Genomic DNA, 12,396 nt, shown 5'->3' on the forward strand with positions numbered 1-12,396 from the left:
GCACCTTGTAGTTTGTTCTTTTCCAAGAGTTGAACTGCTATCTTGCTACTGAAATATGCATTGAAGTTTGTTTCTTTCATTTAATTGTTCCGCGTCTCACAAAACACATTATCTTGACAAATGGGATGACAGACGTCCAATTAGCAGTCAACAGAAGAGATCGGACAAATGAGGGTTTTGGTTTGTTTGTTGTGCCTCATAGCTGTCGTCCCTGATATTTTCAGAGCCATAATCAATGATATTATCAGTTTTCAGTCAAGAGTCTCATCATTGGTGTCACTCACCGTCCAAGCGCTTTGTACATCACAGACCAAACAACAGCACCGTCTGTAATAACAAAAGATATGATCTGATCTGGATGCTGTTGACAGAGGATATGAGAGGGTGGATATTAATCTGCTTGCAATATCACGTGAGCTGTTATCACACGTCTTTCTTTTCCACTTCTAATATTTTCTTATACGAGTCTTGTGGTTTGTTTGGGAAGCACATTAAGCGATATATTATTCCTGAGTTCAATGATACAAAAGCTTTAGTTTCTCTTTAATGCAACATTCAGGTTTTCAAACATTTTCTCCTACTTTTTAGAAAAAAATGTCTCTGTCTCCACCACGTTTTTGGACTTTGTTTTGCAAAGAAAAAAAGCCTCTGCCAACTCTGGCAGTAAACAAAATAATAATAATAGTACATTGCAGTCTGTTATCCTAATATGGTTAGCAGCCACTGGTTTTTAGAATCTCATACTCTCGAATACTAGGTGAATATTACATCACAATTAATATTCATGAGCCAGGCTCTGTTTTTCCTTTGCCCCTGAAACTTTACTAAATTGATATTGAAATTACCACCCATCTGCTGGACTGTAACATAACCACATGGCATGATAAATCACTTCCAAGTAATTTTCCTTAACACAGAGAGTATCTTTGGAAGTGCAACAGGGTTGTCTTTCTCTCGTGCTGTATAACATGCTCTAGTACCAGGGTTAATTGACCAACAGTGTGCTGTCAAAACACATTAGTTTGGGTTGCCAGTGTGTGGTGTATTACACCAATGGATAATTTTCCCCAGTTTGGCTCATGCGCTCACTAGTGCTCACAATCACGGCACACTCTCAATCAAATCTCGCCTGTTAAGACATTACGTTTCTGATCCAGTTTTGGCACGTTAACAAGTGTGAGAGTGGGTAACTCGGCCCTGCGACATGCCTCCCGGGGATAGATCATGTTACTGTTAGCTTCGTGTTAGCAGGCAACACAACCTCACTGGTCAGAGACACTCACATTACATTCTGATCAGACAAACAGTTGGATAATAAGTCCCGGGCTTCCCCAAGAGAATCCCAGCACAGTGCCACTACTGCTGATAACCTGTATAAATATCACTATAAATTGACTATTTATTAATGTAATATTTTTATAGCTTGAAGCATGAATGTCATGAAAACATATATATATTTTTAATCTGATTAAATTAAAGGCTTTGCAAAAACATGGTGTAAAAATACTTCATCATTTAAATAATATAGCGATAATGGGAATTGTGTGATAATATAGTAAAAAAATTTTGCATTGCAATGAGAAATGTGAATTGGGTTTGAGGGAAAGGTGCTTAATTTTCATAAAAATTGTGGCATAGTGCAGAAAAAATACATTTAATTAAAAAAGGCTTTTATTTTTTGTCCATTTTCATTTTTTTTCTTTCAGTCGAAATATGAGATGGAAATGTTCTTGACAGGTTTCGTGAGATTCACCCTGTTGCTTTGCAAAAGTGTTTTTTTTTTCTTATGTGGGTGTTGTGAAAATTAATTTGCATATTTAAAAATCTTAATATCCTTCATTACAGATTAGATACTTAAAATGTGAAATAATTGTGTCACTCATCGTGATAATTCTGTCAATATAATGAATAAAGTACAATCATGCACATCCAAAGCCAATGTCATTTCTTCTAATGTGGTGCGCTGTCGTCCTTTCTATATAAAAATCTGTCAAATCATGTAATGTGAATGTCATACAGTGTCATACAAAAAAAAAAAAAAACTAGTTGAAAGCGGACCAAGCCGCAGAAGAGACACTTTTTCTCAAGCGCTTTCCGTGAATGCGATTTGAGACGGACAAAGGCATTTCATTCATTCATAACTCGTCACACTCCCGCTGCCGACACTGTTTGGCATAAGACCCCAGAAGTCCAGGATCGGCACTGTGCATATATATAATGTTTTCATGAGTCATAGTTATAAAAATGTGGTACCCAAACTATTGCAGTCCTGCACTGCAAGCAAATGATAAGATTCTTATGTAAATGTAAGATGCCAATCTCAGAGTCATTATTGTCTTGATTCCCTGGCATAGCTTCCTAAAGCAGCTTGGTGAGATTTTTGTGCGAGCCCAGTCTGACAAGACTGATGCTGTATTCTTTTGTCAAGGAAAAGGTGGAGATTGAATGAGTGCGCTCAAGATCTTATTCATACACTCGGTTGGATAGGGTCGAGCCAGAAGGAAATTTGGAAGCCAGAAGCCAGAAGCCAGAATTTGGCTTTGAATTGTGCACCACAGCAGTGCTTGATTTAAATAATGTTCCTCTCTGATTGGTTGTGCAGTCACACGGTCCAGCTACAAAACCTCATTTTGTGCTCCCTGTTGAGAATTTGTGTGAGCATGTGCATGGTGGAACGAGAGATAGCTGCTTGAAGTTGAAGAGCACATGTCTGCTCCACAATCCCAAAGGACAATAGACACTTACACAATTGAGTTAATTAGAAAATGTTTCTATTGCTTTCTGGGTCTCGGGTTCTTTTAATTAAGAAACACAAAAGTGTCTTTCAGAATAAGACGTTTGCTCGATCAAGAAGATAAGCACTCTGCTTTATTGCATTGGATGGTGTAACATTAGACTTATTTGCATCTATTAGTGCACAATGCAGTTTCACTTCTAAACAACAAAGCTTGATATAAGGAGTATTTTTTTCTCTCTACTATGATAAAAGTAATCTAATTGCTACCACTGACTGTGTGATTAAAATATAGTTAATGTACTCATACTAGTCAATTTACTCAGACTCAAGCTGTGCTTGTTGTATTAAGCATCATTTTTTCATTAGCTTTCATTATAAAAGTGTCAGAATTGCTCAGTGTCCACAGTAGCACTAAATGGTTCTCATCATCGACCTTGACAGACCTTTAATATGAGCTCGCCCTTGTCGTGCGAGATTGTGGCTCATCACAGAATCCCGTACCCCTTGGACCCAAGAGGTTTTTAATCTGTGTCTCGTCAAGACAGTATTCTAAAGAATCAAAATATCCAGTTACATGTTAGACATGTTTAATTTTATGGTTTATAGCTTTAGTTAAAGTATATAATGCTATAATATTGTCGTATTTACAGAGCTAAGAGTACATTCATCTTAGAATTTTGGTAGCACTTTAGTATAGGGACCAATTCCAACAATTAATTAGTTGCTTATTAGCATGCCTATTATTAACATTTTAGCTGTTTGTTAGTACTTATAAAGCACATATTTAGCATGACCATATCCTACATCCTTAATCCAGCCCAATACCTAAACTTAACAACTACCTTACTATTAATAGGCAGCAAATTATGAGTTTATTGGTTCAGAAGTCATTGTTAATGGTTTGTTAATGGCAAGAATAAAACATAAAATTAAGTGAAACTAGAATTTATTTTTAACATTAACTTTCAACTTTAAATGGAAAACTGCATTACTGTGCCCATTCCCTTACCGTTCAGTTCAAATTCAGAGTCAGATTAAGTTTATTTATTTATTTTATGCATTTGATAATTTTTAATCATCTTAAAAGTGATAGTTTATCATTACTTCACTATATCACAATGTCACCATGGTCATGCAACATTATACTCACTCATTTCATCAAAAAATCTGACTTGGGGACTGACCAATTTTCCAAGCTTGAGGTCTGATTTCACATGGCATTCAATTGCACAATTCAGAGTACAACATTGAATGAATCCTAGCAACATAATCTTGCATGACACAGCTGTCAAGGCACGTCTAAAAATGATAGTAGAAAACTGATGGAGCACTTGCTGGCCTAAGCTCAGGACGGCTCAATGCTTTGTGCAGTTTGAGTCCTATGTGGCAGGGTTTGCATTAGTGGAGGCATAGTGATGAAAGGGGCTCTTTATTCCTCCAGCAAGCTGATATTCAGGCCAGTTGTGGAGAAAAAAGTGTGGTCCAGAGAGCAGGTTTTACCGGTATGAATCGGGGTCTGATGCTAGACAAGCTTCAGGAGCAATTATGGTCTAAGCTACAAGCTTTCAAAGAAGACGCAGGGCAACTGACCAATAAGAGTGGTCTTTAAGATGGCTGACAGATTCTCCTCTGTTTGAAAAGAGTTGAAATGACAGGGCTTTGGAAAAAGCTTTTTGAAAGCCTGGTGAGAGGTTTTTATTTATTTTTTCATATCCATTTTTCCTTTTTTTTCACATCTAATACCATGCTAAAATGTTATGCTAAATGAGCAAAACATATTTAGTCAGCTATTCAAGATATTCAACCAATCAAATTTTAATGTCAACAGGAAACGCTATTCACAAACCATTTTCTTGGATAATCTGGTGTAAACAGGATTTAAAAATTATAAATGTTTTGTATTTGTAATAGATTTTCTAAAGCATTTAAGAGAAACACACTAGGGATCCCTGTTAATTGCTCTTAATTTTGAATGATCTGGGAACATACTGTAGGTCTATGAATAAGCTAAAACCATTTGATTATTGTATTTAATTATTATTATTATTTTATAAATGGTTGTAGTCCAGTGAAGGGTGTGCTAAAGAAGGAAAAAAGTGAAGGATTGTCACCTCCATTACCCCACAGCCAAGTCAAGGCCGTGGGCTGATGATCCCAAAGTTACTTTAGACTATCACTCACTGTTTTTCCTCAGAGGAGAGTGCTTATCGATTTTGTCAACAGCCAATTGATTTTTCTTTCTCTCTTTCTCTCTCACTCTTTATCTTCCCCTTTTGCTCTCCCTTTGGATCTTGCTGTGGGAAACATGTCCTGTGGTAGCGAGTCTAACCCTCCTGGGAGACAAAGATGCTAGCATTTATTTTAATTTTTCTCTAATGCCAATTCAAATATAAAGGCCTCACACCATGATAAGAGAAACAAAATATGTTTCAAATTGAGGATGTTTAGGGGAAAATAGGCTGTCAGGATATATTGGATATGGTCTACATTTCTTTTTAAATATATAATGTATATATCTCACAGAAAATGTTCCCAGATCATTTTTTACTGGAATTTCAAAGAAAAACGACGTACAAGATGTCTTTTGTGCACTGGAACCTGAAATTATTTATAGAGTTATTGACTCTGCATTGTCCCAGAGCAAATCAAGCACATTCAAATCTGGAGTGGAAAAATCGGCTTCTTTTGTGGAGAAATCTGCTTCTCTGAAAGTTGCCATTCGGTTGCCAGGTGTTTGTTGTGTTGTGTGCAAAAGCCGTAATTACTGTATGAGTGTCTGAATGCAGAATTCTTCCACCACATCTGTCTACCAATTATTCCCAGCAAATGTTGGTTCGGGGGGGAAGCTTCTCTCGCGTCTCGGAAACTGACATTTTCGTATCTGGTGCTTGTGCTCTGTTGACGCATGCAGTTTTAGTCCTGCTGTATAAAGGCGTTGCTCTTTCTCTTGGCAGGAGGCTGTTAATCTTGTCGAAAAGCTGAGGAGCTCGATTGTCCTCCCCTGACAGCGCTCGCTGGAGTTTGGAGCTGTATTTATAAAGTCATGACCAGAAGAGGAAATACTATTTTCAGTTATTCTGGCACAAAGTCCATCACTACGCTGCATGGATGTAAATTGCTTACAATATTTTTAAAACAAGTTTATGGAGGCCAAGCAATTTAGTGTGCGTAAAATCTTGTTTGTTAAGTTCAAACCTCATTAATTAACATACTTTTTGGAGTATTTTTGTTCCGTTTATTTAGTTCCACACTGTCCTTGACAATCAAACAAATCCAGCGCTGAACGTGATTCCTTTAACAATGTCAAGCTCAAAATGTCTTCCAAGAATGATCAAATGGCAAGTTGTGGATGCCAACAGCTCCGGTTTTCAACTAAATTGGCTGATTACTCTCACTAGAGCATTGCAACATCTCTCTGAGCGAAGATCGTTAATCCTGTGCGACCGGCAGACATGAAGGTCTCCGGCAATTGATCAAAGTATGTCAACCAACAGACTGAAACTTTTCGTCATTTTCACTTCTCGCCTGTTGCGTTTCCTCATTGCTCTGGGAGTATATTGAACCATAAAGAACATGGCTATTTGAAATCATGAAAGCTTGTTTGGTGGCCATCTTGAAAACAGCTATTTGAATACCACTTTTGTTGGCTTAAATGGAGAAAGTCATCTCAAGATTAAAATTCTGTTTAAGAATTTTTTTATAAACCTAGACTACTTTTCTTGGTTCTGTGAAACTAAAAAGGAGGAACTTAACAGAATGTTCAGACTACTCTTTTCCAGTGAAAGTACTGTTGTAAAGGCAGATTTTATAGCAAATTAAAATTTGGTCTGTTCTTCTCAAAAACCTATCACATAGCTTCAAAAAAATGTATTTCTGTGTTTAAATTTACATTTTCCCATAACATATGTGCAACATTTAGTGCAAAATGAAATCATATAATTTACATTTGACATTTTCTACACTAGTTTTAATATGTAAATATAAAAAATTATATTAACGCTTTATAAGTTGCTAAATTAAAATTAAATTGTATTACCCAAATTGATTAGATATGTTTAGCATGTCCAAGAAAAAAATGTTATTTGAATTATTATTTAAATGGCATTTTTCCTAAATGCATTTAGACTTACGGGTAGGACACTTGAGATTGCATTTTCATCATGATATAGCATGATCATTTAAGCAAAATGCAGTGTGAATTTCAAAATGCATTCTGAGCCAAATGTGCAGCAAAATGGTTGCAAAAATGTTGATTTAAATGTCTTTTATTTTTCTAAAATGCACTGACACTTACAGTACACTTAAGATGTTTCAATTGCATTTTTATTAAATACCCTGCATAAGTGTAGACTAGTTAATGTGGATTTAAATAATAATAATATAAAAGCAATCGTTTTTATATTTTTTGCATACCTTTTATTTTCTTTGTTTAACATTCTATATGATTAATAGAGAGACTTAAATCCCTATTAGAAAGAACTGTTAAACTGTTAAGGCAAACAATCAAGACGGTGAATGTAAGTGCTGTGTCCAGTCAAGTGCTGCCATTCTCAGTTAAGTCAAAATAAAAGTCTGGCATGCAGTCTAAATGAAATTCCCGAAACACATCAGCCAAACAGGAAAAACTTATCGGCCAATGCCAATATTTCAAAAAATTTAAATATCGGCCAATATATCGGCCTTGGAAATATATTGGTCTACCACTAATGTAGTGCATGATTTACAAATGTAGCATATAAGTGCATCGAGTTTTCTTGTTTGTTTTTGTCTGCACAGTGCCATCATGGGCCATCGTCGCCATTGCGTTTGTTGCTATTGTACTAGTTGTTTCCTGCTGCTTCTGCATTTGCAAAAAGTGGATATTCAAGAAGAAGAACAAGAAAAAGGGCAAAGACAAGGGCAAGAATGCCATCAACATGAAGGACGTCACTGACGGTATCAAAACCGAGGTAAAAACTTTTTTTTTTTACTGCTTTTAGATTGGCCTTGTTCTTTATTCTTCAGAAGTTGCATGAAATTTTTATTTACTCAAGTATTATTGTATTAATGCACCATGCCAATTAAGTATGTCCATAAGACAACCCTAGATGGAGTCATCGGTTGATGATGTTGTTTCACGGCTGACTTTAATTGCAGGACTGCAAACCTGGGCATGTTAACGGTTCATTAAAGTATTGAGTTTTTCTGTTTTTCTTGCATTTAGCTTAATTCACTTTGTAGTGCTACATATGGTTAACTGTGCTATGAAGTGGTATCAACCCAGAGAAATGACAGTAGATAATGAAAACAATAGGAGAAAGAACATTAATGCGGCTCACTTTTTCCCCACACACCCACAAATTATATGGAACACTGGCACTTTAACCCTAGTTAGCAAGCTAATTGTGTTAACATGCTCGCAATAGTACACTTCTAACAGAATAATTGACAAAGTCAGCTTAATTCACGGTGTAAGGACACTGGCTTTGAGACCATGCCAAGACCACTCAGATCCCAAATTAGAGACATTGATTTTCGAGCACAAAGCATAGTAAAGAGGAACAGACACAGAAAATTAGCATCATTCTTTAAAAAAAAAAACTGTGTGCATTTCTAGAATGTCACAGTTTATCAAACCAAATCCGAACGGATAGACAATAGCTGCTATATAATGTTTACCCACCAGCATTGTGTATTAGTACTTTTAAAATAAACATAAGAAATGTCTACAGACATTGAAATCCATATAATCAATATTTTGCAACACAACTCTTCTGAAAAAAACAAACCAGACTGAGGTGTTTAACTGCTCTCCCAACTGGACGAATCTGGTTAGGCTGGTCTTATTTAAAGTTTTAGAAGGTTTGGGTCAATGGAAGACTAGATGAAGACCATCTTGGCCAGGTTAGGAGACCAGCAAAACCACCTAAAGCTTCCATAACAACTTAGGCTAATTTAACCTGATGTTTAAGCAGGGAAACACCCATATATAGATTGTAATACCTGTGCTAATTGGCTAAATATGAGAGATTAATGAATCATCACTCTTATTTAGCAAATTAGCACAGACATTAATAATGATACACAACAATCAGAGCAATATGCCATAGTAAAATGTCCTGCACAACATACATCTTTGTTTTATTGTAAGCAGAAGGAGCTTTGAGCTACTCAGCAGTCATTTCTCCTGGTGTGCCCAAACTCATGTGGTCGCCTTTGTGTGTGGTTGTTTTAATTTTTGTCTCTTCCTTCCATGTCCTCCTTATCTATGTTTTGTCTGATGACTTTGCGGGATTGCCACTGGCGGTAGGTTCCCAATTGCTGTTGGATCTTCTATAGCCTGCTTAAATGACTTTTAATAGCCTCTTGACATCAGGTTTACTTTAGTAGAGTAAAATATATGTAACTATGCATACAGTACATGTATATCTACAATATATATATGTGTGTAAGTCTATATATACACATATATATGAAGAGAGAAAATGCATTTGGGTACGCTTTAGCAAGGTTGAACCACATTGATTTCTCCGTGTCATTTGAAGTAGAAAACACACAATGATAATTTCTCCAGTAAATAGGAGACTGCCAAAGTATGCACTGCTTAACTACTAGTGATACATTCGGCTTGTTTGACTGCCCTTGGCCAAATTATCTGTACTAATCTGGTCCACTAGAACTTAAAATTGAAAAATGTCCTGGAGGAGAACAGCACCCACCTAATTAGGACAAATTTGTTCAAGAAGCAATTTTCAGACATGATGACCAGACTGATCTTTAATTGGCCGACATGTTTTTGAAACATCATCTTTTCCAGTCAGATGGAAAGGGTATCAATAAAGGACACTCACAGCTGCATACGGGAGTTACCAACTACTTTTAATCAATTTACACTTCCAAACAGACTCATTTATAGGAATAGCTCAGCCAAAACAGAAAATCCTGTCTTCATTTAATCAACCCCATGTTGTTCAAAAGCTGTGTGAATCTTCTGGAAACATAAAAGGAGACGTTTAGCAGAATGTCCACGCTGCTCTTTCCCACACATTTAAAGTTGATGTTGAATACATCTGTTAAGCAATATTTAAAAGCATGATTTTTAGTGATTAATGACTTAATATTTCATCACAATGCTATCATATGACTCGAACTATAGTGCCCGAGTTATATTGACAACTATTATGGTGTTCAGTTTTTGGGCTTATACAAGACTTAAATTCCTATGCATTTTCATTATGTGGAAAAGAGCAGCTCACATATCGAGCTAAACATTTTATTTTGCATTCTGCTGGACAAATAAAGTAATACAGGTTTGGAACAATGACAACATGAGGGTGAATAAATTATCTCTGGGTGAAAAATGCCTTTTTAAATGCACCACAGGACTTAACAAGCACCCCAAAGAGATTGTTGAAATAAAGCGCACAAGTGTTTCTGAAAATAGTCTGGTCCTCATAAGAGGACAAGACAGCCAAGAAATCAGTTTTGTTCAGCCTTTTATTTTCACACTAGTAACCCAACAACTAATAAGAGAGGCCCTGTACACATTACGATCCCTCCCACCACCACCTTCTGCTGGCATGATGCTTAAAGCTTCCATGAGCGTGGTGGTTATCACCAATAACTAAGGGTCATGACAATGCCACTGTGTGTAGAAGATCACGTCACAGAGAATGAGGGTCACTATACAAGCACTCTTCTTGAGAACGTGAATGCCCTGCATGTTTTACCGATGAGCAAGACTGCCCTTTCAGAAGGCAACTATTTCACAGTGAATGAACTGAGAGCTGAGTTTGCCTCGACAATCGCATGCTTTCAAGCGACACCAAACCTCCCTCGACATCCTCTTAACAATGGTCTAAAAACTAAGGCTAGCTAGGGAGCTAATGCTACACCATTCACAACATTTCCCCACTGATTTGTTGATGCCAGAGATTGTTCTGCCTGAAATAACAAAGGACAATGTATTGTACGATGTATTTCTCAAGAACATCTGTCTGCTCATCTTGCTTAGGGTTGGGTGGTATGACCAATAATTGTACAAGTAACTTTATATCATGGTACCGGTACACATTACATATTTGTTATTGCTGTTTCATGTATGTATTTATTTATTTATTTATGGCTGATTTTGATAGTGTCATACGATAATAATTAGCAAGATTTTCATAACAAATGATTAATTTTCTGACAACTGTGCAGAAACAGCTTTTCATAATCTAACATGGGGTGGGCTTAAATATGTAATATAATATAATATACCACTAATTGAATGAGCCAAGTTCTAGGCCTTTGTAAAGTAGCTAGATACAGTATATGCGCAGTCGATACATTATCATACCACCCAGCCCTAGCTTTGCCCTTCCCACCAACCTAGATTGCTTGCACTCATTCAGTTCATCTTCTTGCAACTCTTTTCACAATTTTTCACAATAGCAGATCATAGGAGAGAAGGGGGTTCACTGCCCAAGTCTAGTGCATCACTGAGCATGTCATGGTCTTAATCGCTGTGGTGTTTTAGTGCTTGCTCCCCCCCTAATAGAGGTGCAGTTGAAGAGCAGGCTGGTCCAGGGCTGGCCCGGCGCTCTGGCGAGGGCAATCGGGCAGCGCCAGCGTTGGGCCGTCAGGACTGACTGTTAGTGGGTGTCTCCTTCAGGCCTTGAAGGATGAGGAGGATGCGGAAACAGGGCTGACGGATACAGAGAAAGAGGTGGAGCCTAAGGAAGAAGAGAAACTTGGAAAATTACAGTACTCCTTGGATTACAATTTCACAGAGAATACGGTAAGGAGCTGTCTCCGAATCACCGTCACTGTGTGTGGTGTTTAGTGAGGTCTTCTTCGTAAGTACAGTGTATTTGTCCATCAAATTGTAACCAGCTCAACAAATAATGCCCATTTCTTCAAGTTATTCAGCGTGTCACTCTTATATAAATGAATGCTCACTGTGAACTGTGTAAAAAATACATACTGAAAATGTGAAGATAGAGTACACTTTGACAACATGAATTGCTTTTCAGAGTAATTTCTATAGTCATGTGCTCTATTATTAAGTGCTATCTATGAAAGCCAGAAGAATTCAGACTTAGCACTTAGAAAATAATGCCCATCATCCTGTAAACTCACCAAATGCCATGAATGTCAAGGGCACATCACAGTATTTAGATTCGAGTTTGAACTGGCTTTCTTCCAGGCTGACTGAATGAGGGTGCTGGCTTGTCTTCAGCTCTGAGGCTAAGCGAAAATTCATTGGCCGCCTCTTACAAGCGGTTGAGCTTGAAAGCCGAGTGACTTCAAGAATGGATGCACTTCCTTTTTGTCAGATCCTGGGTGACAGATAATTGAAGCTGTGGATAGTCTCATGCCGAGATCTTGCAAAAAAAGATATAAACCTGAAAAAGCCAGATTGTCCACCATCACATGCACACAAATTACTGCTTTTGTAAGCACAGCCACCACAGGAGCCTTTTCTTTGTATGCCGGCAATGAATGTGTAGTGAGATGACAAAATGACTGCAAATGACTGGTAATGCTTTCAGTTTATGGCATAACAGAGTTTTAAGAACAAGAATGAGATTTTCAAGATACTGCATATGTTCTATTCTTTTGCCATGCAAGTTAAGTTTACTGAAATCTTCATTGGAGGTATAAGAATGTGATGTGAGGATAAAATATAGCATTAA

At 37.1% G+C, this 12,396-nt stretch overlaps 1 protein-coding gene across 4 annotated transcripts in view; it reads left to right on the top strand.

Moving 5' to 3' along the window:
• LOC132105861 (synaptotagmin-1-like) overlaps positions 1-12,396 on the top strand; it is a 119,872-nt gene that overhangs the window by 89,759 nt on the left and 17,717 nt on the right. For 3 of the 4 annotated variants that reach the window (XM_059511324.1, XM_059511325.1, XM_059511323.1), the window contains exons 3-4: positions 7,514-7,686; positions 11,373-11,498. In XM_059511324.1, coding sequence (XP_059367307.1) covers positions 7,514-7,686; positions 11,373-11,498 — 299 coding nt within the window. The remainder of the gene's footprint in view (positions 1-7,513; positions 7,687-11,372; positions 11,499-12,396) is intronic. The other variant, XM_059511326.1, reaches the window with a different exon arrangement.

The sequence above is a fragment of the Carassius carassius genome, chromosome 26 (assembly GCF_963082965.1).
Source record: "Carassius carassius chromosome 26, fCarCar2.1, whole genome shotgun sequence".
Lineage (NCBI taxonomy): Eukaryota > Metazoa > Chordata > Actinopteri > Cypriniformes > Cyprinidae > Carassius > Carassius carassius.